Raw genomic sequence first — 17,452 nt, 5'->3', positions numbered from 1 at the left:
ACGCACGTGTAAAATATGGTTTATTGTTAGTTCATCTCCACACTCCTTGCATATTGGTTTGTCCTCTTTCATAAGTATGAAGCTGTGTGTGAGGTGTGGGTATGTGTTTTGTGAAGATGACCTAAAATGGCCTCCATGTTGTGTTTTTGATTACTGCATGATTTCCATTCCTTAATGACAGGTTTGACAAGTATAGTTTGTAGTTTATTTCAATGTTTCAAAAATCCTGCCATTTCACTCTCACTTTTCTTTGTACAAGTTTCTTGGTATCTTCATGCAGCATATTCACCCTCTGTAATTTAGCATTGCATCAAGGTAACCTGGTTATTTCTTTTCATCACCTTTCAAGACAGCTGTCCCGATTTCATAAAGTGTAGGGTTTCTGACGACAGGAACTCCTTGGAAGTAATAGAAATAAATGAGATCCACAATCATGAGCTATCTAGGGTATGCATATACATGTCCATCGCTCAGTGGAATGGTGTCAGTACGCTGTTAGAACAGGTCTTGTGGTAACAACAACCATTGTCTGAGGTAGTCCTATAATGGGCATTGAAATGCTATGTAACTACAGGTACTGATAGAACTCTTGATCATGTTATGTGATGATGCGATCCTTGCATGCATATAGGTATACATTTCAGAATCTGCAGTGCACCACTTGACCATTTGCCACCAGTTTGTGTGAAAATGTATTTTTCATGCATGTTAACCAGTATTTAACAGATGACCCCTGTGCACAAGCCAAAAGTGCCACGAGCCAAATGTCACGAGGCCACAGCCACACGACATGGCAAGAGCTGTTAAGTCAAGCTTACAAAGTTATATTTGAAATATGTTCTGGGACGTTTCAGCTCCAATTAAGAAAGGTTGAGGCTTACAGAGGTCCATGCCAGGTTGTCTATCACCTAACAGGGCAGCCTACGACCGTATGCTAATGAGTATATCTGAGATAACAGAGACATGAAGTAAGGAATTAGTAATTATGTTTGTAGCAAAGGGCATGTAAATTAACGGGAATCCACAGTGGGATCTGCAGACAAGAACCATTAACGCTGGCACACCATACTCTTACAGGTGGAGATTAGGAGTCTCCCTAATTTTTTTTTCTGCTCAAAGCTTGTCATTTCCTTCATTCTTCCAGATGAGGAAGATGTGAAAATGATAGCATCAAAAATTCCGGAGACCATCGTTAACAAGGATGCTGATCCCAACAGCGTAAAAAGGAATTTCAGAAAAGATGGGTGACTAGTAATGCTGGGAACAGTTGAAGCTAAGTGGAAAGGCATGAAATTGAAATGCAGCATATGCAGAGATATGTTGCGAGACGACCAGTCTGTGGTGTGCGACATCTGTCTCCGTTAGTTTCATCAAGTGATTGGCCAAAGCAGATGGGGCTTGTGGTTTTGTGATAAGTGCAGTGTAGTAGCATAGATGCAACCTTGCCCATTAATAATTGGAGTGGAGTAAGTGCATTGTTTTGTTTTTGTAAGATGTTCATGGTTTCCATGCAAACATTATGAGAATTTTTTTCCTAGAGAATGTTTGCTGAAATGTGAATATAATGTGCAATAAAACTAGTGTTTTCTTGCTATTTACTTTTCCTTGTATACATTAGTTCTGTGAAGAAAACCACAGGCTAGAAGGAAATGTAATGGCATGCATTTTGATACTTGGCCGCGTTGTGCTGGCTCAGTAGTTAGTGCTTGGCTGCTGAACCCAAAGATGCAGATTTGGTTCCAGCCAGAGCAGGAGCATTTCAATAGAGGCGAAACAATAAGCCGTCATACACCGTGCGGTGTCAGTGCATGTAAAAGAATCCCAGGTGGTCGAAATTATACCGGAGACCTCAACTATCGTGTTCCTCATAGCCGTAGTTATTTTGGGATGCTAAACCAGATATATATCACATCATACTCTGAGTAAGATGCTATTCATGGTCAGTTAATCGTACACTAAACAATCAATTTTTTTCTGCATGGTACAGCAGCTGTTGTACAATTCTACTTTAGCCTTCATGAAGAATATCACACTGGCTCCACATGGCCTTCTGTTGACCCTTGATATGCGTCACAATCACACACCCGGGCATGTATTTGTCTAAGGGCACCTATGCATGCAAGGAGGGGACCATTACTTTCCATTTGTCCGAACTGTTATGCACGATCCACATCATTTCTGTAATTCAACTGCCTGCTATTTGAACTGTCCAGCATTGATGCAAGTTTCAAAGAACTGCAATTAGCAAATTAATCCAAGCAGGAAACCATGCCAAGAACTGCTTCGGTTTCATCTTTAACAACTGTTTGAGAACTAAAATTAGCCAAATGTTGCAAAACATAGATGAGAGGTTACAAAATCTAAAAAACAATGCAGCCTACCTATGTCAAGTAGGGTTTCACATCCTAAAGTGACATATGTAGCTATGAAAAATACTGTAGTGGAGAGTTCCAGACTAATTTGACTGCCCAGGCTTTGTACTTTATGTTGACATCTTGCAGGGAACAGAAGCATTTGCATTTCACCTGCACCAAAGTGCGACTGCCATCACTGGCATAAAACATCACGACCTTGGGGCAAGTAGCCGAACGTGCCATTAAGATGTCGCAGCGTCTACGTACATGCTATACACGTCAACCTTTCTAGCATTAAAGCTGTCATATGCATGGCAGATATTCATGTTCAGCTTTGGACTGACAAGTTTAAAAGTGTACTCTTTGTGTTGTCTAGCATGAAAAACAAAGGAAACTAAGGAAAAACGAAAAAAAAAATGAACATATGTTGAAAAAGCACTAGTCATTAACACATAAAGCACATTCGTTCCTTTATTAATGATAAAGTGGCCTTCAACAATAGTACAAAGCCTGAACATTTAGGAAGGTGCTGTGCCAGGCAGCTATTTTACAGAAATCTGAACCATTTCACCTGTAGTAATGCGCATCCCTGCGGTGTGGGCTGGTCCACTCCAACATGCGAAAATTGCATCATGTGCATTCCCATTTTCCGAGTTTTGAGCTCTGTAGTGCAGGCTAACAAATTGTCGATGACTTATTTTCGTCTGATTGTTGCACAGCGCGTATAAATAAATTACCACTGCACCTAATAAACACTGACATGCACGTGCAACATCGCCGATCATAAACGGACACACTAATGTCCGTCCAGACATCGGCGCACTCATCACAGCACTCTAGTAGGCAGTAATCCGTACATCACAGCATCTCACGGTAAGCACAAACCACACCTCCAACAAACACGAATGACGCGATGCTTGGGCTAGAGACACGCCGGCGGCACCTAGCTTTTTCAGCGCCGCTTGTACTACGTAGAACTTGCAGCACCAAACCTCAATGCGAGCAGAAAGCGATGCGTTACGTGACGCATCTCATCACAGATGGAAGTGACGAAACTTTGAAGAATCAAAACTACATAACTACATAACGACCGTCGTAGACGTTAATCCACATGATAACGAGGACCAAATGAGCGGGCCGCAGGCTGGCCGTCAACACTGCGATTACATGCGCTTGCGCTCTGGTCGTGCTTGCCACCCTGCCGCGGTCCAACTCACGTAAACCTATCATCATGCCATCACGTAGTATATCAACCATTCTAGGCACTATTCTTGCCACTGTACTATTCTTTGTAATTTCACATTTCACGCATGCAGTATGTAGTACATACTTCTTACACCTCGCACGTACACCTCATACAAACTTCGATTTGGCTACATATGGCTACCATGTTGCTACCAACGTTACTAGTTGCTACAACCACATCTGGGGATCTCGAATCCGTCCGTCTTTCCCTGCTTTCCCGACGGATCCCAAGGCCCATATCGGAGAAAAATGCGTTGGGTCCGTCGGAAGAACCCTACCTATCGGGTCCGTCCGCCGTACCTCTGAAAAATATTTCCCGGATCCGTCCGTCGTATCCCGAAGAAAAACGCACCGGGTCCGTCGGACGTACCTTTAAGACCATCGATCGGGTCCGTCCGACGTACCTTTAGCCACAGCCTTTTCTGAAACCTTGCCATTCCTCTGTTTCATCATCGGAGAGGTCGGCGTCGGAGACATCTCCATTGTAGATTTTTCTAAGCAATGTTTCAGCGCTCGAATCCTCCAACTTTCTCCCTGCGGATGTATGGTTTTGAAGACCTACGTGGAATGAGCCAATCTGGCGCAGTCTACGCGCAAAAAAAAACAGAGCATCGAGGATAGAATGCAGCTCTTTGGTATTGTTATGAGCCACCTTTCTCTGCGCACGAGAAGCACGGAGACAACACGAATCACGTCATTGGTTTCTTACTCGAGCGAGCGCGCGTGCCTCGTTTTCTTGTTCCTTGTCCTCGTTTTTCTCGTGCGCACCGAGCGGCGTCTCGTAACAATATTTTCGGCACTAAAGGCCGCTGTACGGTTGCTTTTTTGACCCGCTCCGCACGCATGCGGCCGCACCGAGACGACCGGTTCGGCGGGGCATACAATAGCGCACACCCGCATCCGTCGTCCGCAGAAAAGTTGACTCAATCTCAACTTTTTGCCCGCACGTGCTGATCAGCAAGGCGACCGGATTGCAGTTATTGGTTGCGCTGTAGGCGACGTCTCTGGCTCCTCCTCCCCGATCTTGCCAGGCAATATGGCCGCCAGCGGTGATAGCGAAGCGACGAGCGAAGCGTATATGGTAGTTGTTGCTCTGCCGCAAAAACCAATATACTTTGCGCGCATTGCTTACTAGTGTTCCTATCGACTGTGATTTCCCCTCAAGTCGGATCATATGCGCCACTGTTATCTGCGCTGAGCTGAAGACGGTGATTTTCCAACCGGCGAAGTGTACTAGGTCGCACCGGTGTAACGATTTGTTTGTGATTATTGCTAGCCGCGAGGATCTTCACGGCCGACAGCCAGCAACAGTTTCACGGTGATTTTCATGCGCACGAATCGGCTCCTCAGCGCATCGAAAAGTGCCCGTGCATGTGTTGCGAAAGTGTTTACGACTTGAGCGACTGCCACCTAGAAGAGGACTGTCCATGTTTGCAAAGTTCGTCACACACTGTGTTTTCCTAATGCTGAAATTAACTTGGTGACAGCTAGTCTGGCACCCGTTCCACTAGTCGCAGTGACCGCAACAGAAACGAGCACACGACTTTGTTTCCGCGATGTGTCGATCGCCTGTGTTGATCGCGGTCCGTGTATGTGCTGTGCTTGCCGAGCCCTTCCCGTGCGAGCGCCGAGCCCTTCGACGACGGTAGCCGCGCGGCTTTCGGGCTACTAATATGCCACTATTCAGCGGTTTGCGCTTTGTGCTGATATGGGTGCTCGACGGCACTGTGCAAACTGTGAAAATATCGTGTACTTTCACGGCAGCTGTCACTTTGAGAGCACCTTCCTGTTTATTTTTATTTCCTGCTAGCTATAGTGCACCTATGGCTGCAATAAGTATCTGTGCGATGAATCGGTCGACTGAACACTTCTGTATGTGATGGGCTAAACGCTTTATTACCACATCAGGTCTTAAAAAAAAAAATAAAAAAAATTCAGACGCGATGCCAAAAAAAAAAAAAAAGTACAGTATGGCGGGAGGTTATGCTAATGAAAAAAAAAGCACATGATATGAACACTTTGGTGTACCTAAGGCATGTTGAGCATGAAAACATATTTGGTTAAAAAGAAAGAAAACAATTGAAGAAATTATTGTGGTTACAATCTGCTTTCTTCCTGCATAACTTGGATGAGTTAAGTTTGTTGGACAACTGCTTAGACAAATGATGTATATAGGCTTTATACTGACATGATGCTGTTATGGAGTTGCACACATTACATCCCATACTTGTTGCTTTGACAGCTCTACTCTCGCCAGACTGAATGCCAACTCAGTTTCATTGGTATTGAGTAGCTGTTCAGCTGCATTTCTTTGCTAAGGGGTACCAATTGAGATATTTTCGATGCCATCAAAATCAGATGTCGATGCTCATGTCCGTGCCTATTTGCTGCTTCCATTTTGCTGTGACGCCCATGATTACTTGCCTACTGAGTGATATTGATGATGTACGTGTGCAAATCTTACAACAATGTAGAATGCAATACTGATTTTTTTAGTCTTTGTTGCATTTGCTGCTCGCCTAAATTTTTTGCACCTTGCAAAGTGATCAACTGAGTTTTCTCACATATCAGTTTACATTTGCTGTATGGCCACCACTGTGCATGGTCTCATACCACATTTGCAAAGATTCATTACCTTATCTTTTCATCGTGTGTTGAGCATTATCACATAGGTATTGGTTCTATAATGGTGATGTTGATCCACTATGAAAACTGTGAGGCATGGATGTAACACCTGACTTGTTGACACTAAGGTCACATGTAACTTAATCTGAATTCATTCCTTTTCTGCTTAGATTGGATTTGCTGTTTGCATTCACAGATTCACTACTCTGCTTTGCACCTATGCAGAGTGTTACCTTAGCTTTGCAGGATAAGGTTATAACATAATGGTTACAATCTAAGCGGGCAGCCTAATTCATTTTGTGCAATGACTAGCAAATGAGCTGCCAAGCCTTGCAGTGGTGACTTTACTGCTATTTTAACATAAGAAAAAGTGATTTGGGAAGCGGAGTGTGTGAGCTGAAGGTCTCAGTGTGCCTCACAATTCATGAATTCACAAAAACATTGTACACAGTGCAATGAACAGTATTATGATGGCAGTTTTTCACAGAGTAACAGCCATGCATTTCAGTCTGTTTTACTTTCATACGCAAATACAAAGAGCCTTAAAAGCCCTCACACACTATAATAGAAACCTCGGTACCACAGTGGTAGTTTTGTTTGCAAGTATTGCTGTGCTTATTAATGAAAATTACATGGGTCACAAAAATACATTTTAACGAGCTGTATATGTGAACTTATTTTTCTAGTTATGGTAATGACACAAACAGCCAGGCTGTGGGACTCAAGAAGGACATTTCTCTTTGGAAAGTGTGCAAGTTAATTACAACACTGTGTTTCATGGAACAAAAATTTGTTCAGTGGAAATATGTCGGCTTAACTTGTTTTTAAAACTTTTACACAACGCATTAATATGGGTCTTGTGGAGCTGGCAAAAACACTGCTAAAGGACAAGGACAGTAGGAAAGAATAAATGCAATTGTACTATGTAGCAATTCTTCTTCTTGTTTCTTCATGCAGTTTCCTCTTTTCTTTTCCCACGAGCTATCCCCACAGTGCACTGGGATCAAGCCCTTTAGAATTTACTTAGTCACGAGAGGAGAAAGTACAGGAAGCAGTGTGTATGTGTACTTGTAATGCACATTATAGTTAGCCATCTCATCTCATTGGCCTCAAAGTCCCCGCTGAGGTGGCGCGCTCGACTGCTGTTCCCAAGGATATGGGATCAAATCCTGGCCTTGGCGGTCACTTTTGGATGGAGGCGAAAAACAAGGCACCCGTGTGCTGTGCGATATCAGTGCACATTAAAGAACCCCAGGTGGTCGAAATTTCCGGAGTCCTCCTTTACGGTGTCTCTCATAGCCCGAGTTGCTTTGGGACGTTAAACCCCACAAACCAAACCATTGACCTCAAAATGCTGCTTATTCTCATCATGATCCCAGAAGCATGCACCCCCTTCCAATACAAAGCATCTGATAAGAAACTACAGGACAGCTTCCACCATATCAGTTAAGACCACAGCTGCGTCATCACCGTTTCACTTGAAGCTGACCCCAAGAGATGCCAGCAAACCATGCATACCAAGTATCCCGGCTAAAATTCATCAAACCTTAAATTAGGTAGACTGGTCTAGGCTAGTGAAACCAACCGAGAACTATTCAGAGTTGATTGCCCTAGTCTCCAGTGGCTTTCCATTTGCCATGGTTTTTCTGCAGGTAGTAAAAACTAATTAGTGACTTATTTATTGGCCCCAGGAGCAAAGCATCAGCTCTAAAGTTTCAGATAGTGCTAAAAAGCAGCTGCCCGCAATGTTTACTTCATGGCATGATTTCCATAACTGGCTTCCAAATCGAGCTTTCATATGACTAGCTGCTCACACATATCTCTCACCCACATCATGCAAAGCCACACCATGGAGAGCACTTCTGACAAAAGCCAATTTTGTTGTCCGAGCCACGTTTTGGGACATTGAAGAGGAATTGCTGTCATGCAGACACTTTATTTATTGGGTTTGTTGCCGTTCAAGACAGAGAAAAAAGAGTTATGCAAAATAGAAGGCACCTTGGTACAAACATTTCTGTCAGCTGTTTTGGAAAACAGTTTTCTACTTGCTTATTGATACTAATTGTTCTTGAAACCAATAATTTAAATGTTAACTATATAGCCTTAATCATTTTAAGGTTAAATAATGAAACACCAGCCTAGGCCAGGCAACTTTCAACAGCCCACAGCTGGATTATTTCACTGAGCTAGGGCACATCGATTTTCTGAAAGCTAGGACACCTGGTATATAACACACTGCATAGTCTTTTTTTTTTCTCTCTTTTACTTGTTTTAATGTCACAGTCACCTTCTGTTTTAAGTACATCACACAATATGCAAAGTGTTGATTTCAGGAAAAAAGTGCAAAATAAATAGCACCTGGGTGCACACATTTCTGTCAGCTTTTTTTTTTTAAAGATAGTTTACTGCTTTTCTATTGATGCTAGTTTTTCTTGAAGCCAATGGTTGAAATGGTAATTGTATAGTCTTAATCATTAAAGGGTTCATAATGAATGCTGCATAATGAAACTCGCGCCAGGTAACCCTCAACAGCCACAGCTGGTGCGCCTAGCTAGTGGGCTAGCTATAGGCACACAAGCTTTTTTTGAAAGCTAGGACAACTGGTGTATAAAACACTCCAAGGCTCTCCTTTAGTTCTGTTAATGTCATGCCAGCTTCTGTTTTAAACACATTACACAATATGCTTTGATTTTGTTTCTGCAATTCTTGAATTAAAATAATGTGTTTAGTTGCACAGTAATTTCTCAGCAGAAAATAAAGCATTTACCCAACAACTAGTGCTTTCGTAAAGCAGCACAAATGCCCTGTGGAACAAATATGCAGCAACAACAGGGGCAAACTGCAGGTGATGTAAATATACCTTAATTACCAGCCTTGGCAACTATCCAGCCTCTATTCCCACATAGGAATTGCTATACATATTGCTGAAATTCTGATGCTTTAGCTTGCACGTATCATAAATGAACTGCACCCAAGTAATCAGTCAGTTGAGAATAAGCTGTTTGCCCATGCCTGCTAGCTCTTCAGGTAGTGTCCTTGGGTCTGCCAATTTCCTTTTCACACCTCTGTTCCATATTGTACTTTTTGTCCTCATGAAAAGGGGGGAGTGGGGACAAAGAGAGTGCACTTGTTCACACTTGAGGCTATCCACCTGTAGATCCCTCTCCATATCTTGCTACCTTTCCCGGCTGTATCTGGGCCAGTTCGGGCTAGATTACATTGTTTTTGTTGCCCTTTCGTTTACATCTTGAACTTTCACAGTATCCTTCTTCAGCTGTCACTTCAAGAAATACCTTTCTGTTGCTTTGTTTTTATTTCCTGCTGGATATACGCATCTATATGCCTAAAAAAATATTTCTTTGATAGACGACTGAGCACAACTTCTGTATGTGATAGGCTGAACATGTCACCACATAAGGTTTTTTCGTCCCCTGCCCTTTCCACGCCGAGAAGAAAACGCGCTTCCGCTGGACAGCTCTCCCGCTGCTCTGCGCGACTTTGCATTGAAGCCATCTGGGATAAGAAGGGGGCTATCTGGAGAAAAATAAAAATTAATAGGCTAGATGGTGAGAGAGAGAGAGAGAGAGAGAGGGGGGGTACATGACAGTATTTTTAAGACCTTCTTTTTGAAGTACATTAGTTAACATTAAGAGAACATTCTAGCTTCTGTTAGACACATTACACGAGATGTTTTACTTAATATTGTTATCTGTGGGAAGTGATAAAGGATATATGCTTCTCGACTGACAGTAAATCGCACCAGCATTTTCATACAGCAGCACAATGAGCCCCGTGGAGCAAATTTGGGTCAGCAGCTAGAACATATCCTGCAGGAAGCACGCAGTGTGTAGTGAACTGCACATAATTTCCTTATTTGCCAGTAACTATATATACCGCCACATAAAAATCGGTATATGTGTGTACATATGCTGTATGAATGCTTATGGTCTAGCTTGCATGCAATATTACATATATATAGATATACCTATATCAGTCCTCGATTTGCTTGAAAACTTTCCTTTATCACCATATATATATATATATATAGCATTTAAAGGAGCGAACAGTCTCAGAGTGCAAGGCAAACTTTTTTTTTTATTATTATTCATACTGTTGACATTTACGGGAATGTTGTCGTGTGTTGATTACTAGAATAAAGAGCATTAAATGCAAAGCGGAAGGAAAAACAATGCGCCGATGGTGGGAGTCGAACCCACGACCTCCGAATGTTGCGTTCAGTGCTCTTCCAACTAAGCTACATCGACGGCTGTCCTCCCCTCCGCTTGCTTGGGTATATATGTTCACTAACCGGATATATATATATATATCCGGTTAGGATATGCACATGACTGCACTGCAGGCTGCAACGCCCCTGTAAACTTCACAGCTGCCTTTTGGACAAGTCTGAAGCCACCTGAAAAGAAACAGAACAAAAACAGAAAACCACAAGCACAAGCAGGCAAAGGAATGAAAGAAAAATAAATAAAGAAGCTGCTATAAATGGCAAAGGCCACACATTTACACGAGCGCAGCACAGTGAGAGCTCTGAAGCGAAGCCAGTACATAAAACGTCACTGGCTGGTCTGGGCCTGGATCAAACAGACCGCTTTGAGAGGGCCCGCTGAACCAGATGCAGACCAGAACCTGGCAGCGGCAGCAGAACAGCAGCACTGTTAGGCATTCAAGAGATTTTCACCCAGCATACAAATGGTCAACACATGTCGCGTCCTAGCGCTGTGCTGCCACTGCAAACCGGAAATTGCTTGAATTCCTAAATGCAGCACATGAACCAGTTTCAGGAAACCACTCACTGCATTGCAAGCTGTGGGCCAGGTCTCAATTCTTTTGTCTAGCTTTAACGTGAGCTAACCGAGCAAACCTGAAAATGCCTATTGAATAAAATGCAGGCCGGAATTCGATAATGGCTACACCATGTTCACGTTCAAGGTAAATGTAACTTGCTATTTTGGAAGTACAATGCCAGCATCAAGTACTTTGTCCTGCCATGACACACGTCCAGCTTGAGAGAGAAAGTACTGCACGAGCTTTTCTCGCACTGCCTTTGCCTGAGCTCCATAGTTGTTGCTGCTGCACCTGCGAACAGGTGTAAAGCCAGGACCTGTGCGCTCATCAGCTCTCCATTCACCATCAATTACTCGCCCATCCTCTCCCACCCTGTCAACATCTGCTGGGGAACAATACTGAAAAATGGTGTCCTCTTCGTCATCAAGTGTCCTCAGGTAGTTATGCAAAAGCACAGTGGCCCATACTATTGCATCCACCGTTTTTGTAGAGGCCCTGATTTCCTGACGAAGGATCATCCACCGGTTAGCCAAAATACCAAAGGCATTCTCTACGATACGCCTTGCTCGACATAGCCTAAAGTTAAAAATCCTCCTTTCTGAGTTGAGGCTTGCTCCTGGGAAGGGTCTCATGAGATATGAAGACAGTGGGAAGGCCTCATCCCCAACTATGACATAAGGAAGTTCTACAGAGGTGCCTGGGAGCAGTCTTGCTTCTGGTATGGACCAAGAGCCCGCTCTGAATTCCTTCCCCAGTTCACAGCTGTTGAAGAGGCCAGCATCCCCACGAGAACCGCATTCCCCAATGTCTACTTTAATGAATCGATATCTGGCATCACACACAGCAAGTAGAACTGTGCTGAAGCCACCCATGTAGTTGTGGAACATTGTTCCAGAGTTAGCAGGCGCCTCTATCTTAATGTGCTTCCCATCAACTGCCCCAATACAATTTGGAAAATTACAAAGGTCTTCAAATTCAAAAGCTATTTGTCTCTAGTCAGCTGTGGTTGGCTCTGGGAGATACAAGGGCTGAAGAACTTGCCGCAAGGCAATGCATGTTTGCCTCACAATACGGCCTGCTATAGAGTCGGAGATCCTGTACGACTTTGCTATAATCTTCAACGTGGAACCGTGTGCCAGGTACCTGCAAAAATAGGAAACCCAGTGAGTAGGACCAATGCAAAGCACTATTTGTACATGGAACAAACTTTTAGGCACATATGTCATTCAGTGAAGCAGTTTATAATTTGGTTTACGGGTTTAACGTTGCAAAGTGAACCAAGGTTATGAGGTATGCTGTTAGGCTAGGAGGGTCCGAAAATTTTGACTACCTGGGGCTCGTTAAAGTGCGCTAACATTGCAATGTACACAGGCGCCTTGTTTTTTGCCTCAATTGAAAAGTAGGCACCACAGCCTGGATCAAATACAAATCCTTGAGTTCAGGAGCAAGTGTCCATCACCGAGCTGATGTGGTGAGATACTAGTTCATATTGTTGAAAAGCATGAAATGCAAACACAATCTCAAACAGGCAATACATAGGCATGGAACTACTCTTCGATTAAGAATGAAGTACTTAGTACAAGCACGAAGAATTTTGGAATTATTATTCTATTAGTCAGCAGATCACTACATCTGCAACCAATCATTAGCTGTAATAAAAGAATCGGCGTAGTCGGCGTCTTACTACACCTGCCCCCTTTGCTTCATATCTCAGAGCTGATCTGATGTCATAAAAGTCCTTGAGGGCAAGGAGCAGTAGTCGAAGAACAAGACTATGCAAGGCTTGGCAGTGGTATTTTTCTTTCATATAGGTTGTGCCTACTTTGAACACAAAGTGCAGTGCCACTGGCATTCACACCACTAATGTTTCTGTTAACTAAACAAGGGAACATGCAAACAAATCTCGGAACACACTTACTGCAATGCCTGAAGTCAGAGGCACTTTGGCAATGAGTTTCCTCAGTACCGAGCCAGGCCACTGAGCTCTTGTTCACTTGTACTGTTTGGTTTCGGTTTGTAGGGTTTAAACGTCCCAGAACGACTCAGATTATAGAAGTCAAAAGATTATGACATGTATTCTAGCTTTTAGTTCTTCACTGAATGCTTGGTTGATGCAAATACGAACATTATCTCACCCATCCATAAGCTTGAGAATGTGAGCTAGGCCCAGTATATGTGATATGCTCTGCCAATATTAATACACGAGAAATGGAATCATGTGCCTTGTAAAAAGCCAGCAAAATGTATACAGCTTTACACTTGGTAAATATCAAAGTGCAGATTCTCACTATATGGTTGGGCATCTAAATATCTGATCAACGAGGATCCAAAGGAAATTAATGTATGGACATTTGAGCGTGAAACCTTATAAAAGGAAGTAACGTAAATGTGCTGGATGCATGCAAGTCCCCAACAGAGGACTCAAAATCCATAAATATTAGTTTTCCACCACCTTAAATTGAAATAACAGTATCAAGACCTGTTGCTCCCTTACGACAATGCAAATTTGCAATGCACTGTCATGAGATATTTTATTATCGGACTGTTTTTTAGACTTACACAGTCCCTTTACATGCTATGTAAATATATGGCCTTTTGTTTTCCTTGTATTCAGTATCTACATATTCGATGTTGGACGAGCCATGCATAAAAAATTGCAGTATGTTTGCAAAAAAAGTCATCAATAGACCCTGACATTCAAGGCATGCAATCAAGCTATGGAGATGTAATTTACTTAGGATCATCACACCTAAATCAAAATTCAAGCAAGTCTACATGTTTTCTTTGCAGCTGGGAGCCCTTTGTGTCAATAGGCCATGGTCAACATTCTGCTAGAAGTATGCTTAAATATTAGTTCAGCATGATATGGTGGCCTGGAATTTTTATACCTTTTTTAGCCTAAGACAATAAGATAAATCAGGAGAGCTGACTACTTTTCTGTGTTTGCTGATTACAATAATTGCTGCAGCATTATTCTGCTGTGAAATTTTGTCAGCGTTCAGCATTCCTCTTCAGCAGCTTTGGAACCGCTTGACTACAAAATACTGACAGCAAACTAAACAGTGAAGCAAATATTCACAATATTCTAACATATTTTCACATTTCTACTTAGCACTGGTCGATGGATGTCTTGTATTGTTTGTAAAATAAGGTATGTGCAATCAAGAAACAAACTGGGAGATCTCACGAAAAGCACATGGTGTACTAGACATGGCAATACTTGACAATATAGAATTGACCACAAATGTAAAGGAATGTTTACAGCCACAATAAAAAGTTAGTATAATCCAAAATGACATTATTGCCTTCTTGACTGAGCAGATGTTGAAATGCTGAAAGGATGATTACATGCAGGAGCTAACCATAAGCACTTAAAAAGCTTACTAGTACAGCTGTGACTACGCACACAAGTAGAACAACAAAGCCCATGAGGCGCTGGGCACTGTGAATTACAAGTAAACAATACATTTTTTTTTCATACATGCGGTACAATAACTAAAGAGCTTAAAATGTGGATGCACCTTAAACAGATGACAGCATTGCATACACCTGCACATGGTATATGCTACTTACACGTCACTGGATTGAAAACACACACACACACACACACACACGCTTACCTTAATGTGAATGCCAGCTTCTCCTAAGCTGACAAACTGACCACTGAGGCTTTGAGTGGCTCAATCAGAGGTCTAACTAACTCTAGGAGACTGTCAAACCTGCACAATAACAACAGCATAATGAAACACTTGTCTATTGAATAAAATGAGTTAGACAACCCCACGTTTCCTGTACGCAAAAAAGCACGGCAGATGCATGTATGCTGAGTAACAAGGGCGATATGCTACAGCGGCCACGGGTAAAATTAAAATTAGTTCATGCTTTTTACTGACTGAGAAATTCATGAACGTGATGTTGGCCGTACTCCTTCGTATCGGGTGAGCCTAGGTAATTACCGCGAAGCTGAGGTAAAAAAAACACACACACAAAAAAACAATAATAATAGAACCAACTAGGCAAGAAATTGATGTCAATACTTTATTTTTTTCATTGACGAGCACTTCCGCGCCTTTGGCTCGCTACGTTGAAAGGCTTCGTTGAGGTTAATAATGCACAAATGTAACCGCGTTTGCATTCCCAGTCTCTTTCATAGTTATGAGTAAAACAAACTTAGTAATAAAGTTTTCACACGCTCTATGCTCTGACGGATGAAAACGCACTTCCCATCTCATGCAACCCTGACGCGAGCACACTACCTGCTCCGGCGTACTGCGCTCAAGAAATTCACGAAATACAGGCAGGGATGATATGAACATGTACTACTTACCTTTCCACAGACATGCGGAAGTACTGGAAGAAGTCTGTGCCGTCTCCGCTCATGTCCCGCACCAACGTAAAATACTCGCCGAGTCGACGCCGATCTCTCAAATGACGTTTTGTAGGCTTACGTTGCTGCTGGTGGATTACGTCGGAGGCGATGAACTGACCAACTAAAGACCAGTTGACATCGCTACTGGCGGCCATGTAGGTAGTCAGGCGCTCTGCTGAACTGCTACTCATGTGGTAGCTGACGAGAGCCATCGACCACACCAAAAGCCTCGACAAAAACCACGCCATGGCGATTCCGACGCAGCCGAGATGCAGCGCGCTAGAAAGGAAGACGCGAAAGAGCTCCGCGGTGGTCACGCAGCAGTTGGAGAATGATAGTATTGGACAGAAGGCGACGCCCGAACGCGCCAATCGGGACGCTGGAACCGTCCGACTGACCGGCAGTCAGCAAAACGATCGTACAACACCCTTTCCGCACCCCGTCCGCTTGAGGCAGAAAACGTGCGGGCCGCATGCGTGCGGAGCGGGTCAAAAAAGCAACCGTACAGCGGCCTTAAGGCGTCGTGTCCACGTTTGTGGGCGCGCAATTCTGAGAGCCCACCGAAGCATTCCTTCTTTGCCTACTGTAATGAAATCCACCATGCCCCTTCTACATTACCTTACCAGCATATTTCACATGACAAATTCCGTTTTTCACGACCATTTGGAAAGAGAGCACGCGAAAATAAGATGAACTTACTCGCCGCGCCGTAAAACGTGGAGACGTTCATCTTGACTTCTTGTTTACAAACACATTTCGATGTACCTGCAACAGATGGCGCCACATACTTGTCAGGGAGGGGCCTGTTGTTTTGTGCGCCAAATTCAAAGGTGGGAACGCGCCTTGCGAGCAAGCTACGACGACATTTGGGTCGCGTCCACATATGTGGACGCAGCGCCTGAAGGGGATAAGAATCCTGGCTTTCATCTGCAAAAAGATTCTCTCTTAACAACTTTCGGACGGTGAGATGAGATCGCCAGGGCAGGGGCGGTGAATTAATGGTTTTAGTTTCGTCTAATTGTTCATAATGTTTCTATTTTCATTTTAATTAGCTTGTCAGGATTGTGAAATTATTGGTTTGGAGTTTCTACTGCCCGGTTGTGCCCATTTAACTTTAGCCAATGCGTATTTCAGAAATGGCGCTCACTGTACTTCGCAACTGGATTCTGTTTTAGCTCGTTGTTTTTAAAACCAAGTTAGCGGGTGATTTCAATTCTCACCATAATTCTTGGGATGTGAAAACTTATATTTGTGGGCGTAAGGTGTTGGGCCGGATTCATGACAATGGCCTGCATTGCCGCAATTCTGTGGGTATCACTTTCTTGCGGGGACAGTGCTCCTAAGCTCTGGATCTTACTTTTTTCAACTGCTAGTGTTCTTTATCCTCGTGGGCGACCCTAGATAGTGGAACCAGCAGTGATCATCTTCCTATCATCTATAATTTACTTCTTTCAATATCTGACTATGGCGCTCACAAGAGGGGCTTTGTAAATTACGGTAAATTAAAAACTGATCTTCGGACTTCCCTTTCGACTACTTCCCCTTCTGCCGATCAGTCACGGGAGGCGTCTATGGTGTCATGGTTACACGATGTCATTGAACCTGCTGAATTTTCTGTTACCTCATGTAGTCAGCCCTCAAATTCATCTGGGCGGAATCCTGAATGCCGTCATGCTTATCGGTGCCAAAAAGCTACATGAAAGAGTCTGCGTCATAATAAGTCACCCTCTAATTGGTTACAATTCGTGTCACGCTCCCTTTTTAAACGTGCTGTCATCATCCGAGCGAAATCAAAAGGCTGAGTGGCATACCCTGTTATCCGATGCTAAGCACCAGAGTGCATTATTTCTTTTCCTGCGTCTTGCTAAATCTCCGCAGCAGGTAGGCTGGTCTTCATCTGTGGTACTGAGCCCTTGCGAAGCGGCCCTATGTATTGAATACTGTTGGTCGTTGTGGTGTTGTGGTCCTCTTCCCGGTTTATTCACAGGAATTATTAAACATTAACTGTTCACTAAAGTACTCCTGGATACCTAACTCCTGGAAGCTTGTCAAAGTT

The 17,452-nt window shown here is 43.3% G+C and overlaps 1 protein-coding gene across 1 annotated transcript in view; it reads right to left on the bottom strand.

Moving 5' to 3' along the window:
- Positions 1-16,137, bottom strand: part of LOC146184196 (uncharacterized) — a 54,921-nt gene extending 38,784 nt beyond the window's left edge. The window contains exon 1 of the mRNA XM_084609300.1: positions 16,096-16,137. Coding sequence (XP_084465426.1) covers positions 16,096-16,126 — 31 coding nt within the window. The 5' untranslated portion in view covers positions 16,127-16,137. The remainder of the gene's footprint in view (positions 1-16,095) is intronic.
- Positions 16,138-17,452: the final 1,315 nt, after the last annotated feature.

This window comes from Amblyomma maculatum, chromosome 7, assembly GCF_055883805.1.
Source record: "Amblyomma maculatum isolate TAMU_Amacu chromosome 7, ASM5588380v1, whole genome shotgun sequence".
In the NCBI taxonomy this organism is placed as follows: Eukaryota; Metazoa; Arthropoda; class Arachnida; order Ixodida; family Ixodidae; genus Amblyomma; species Amblyomma maculatum.
Note: the sequence above shows the minus strand (reverse complement) of the source record. Positions and strands in the feature narration are given on the sequence as shown.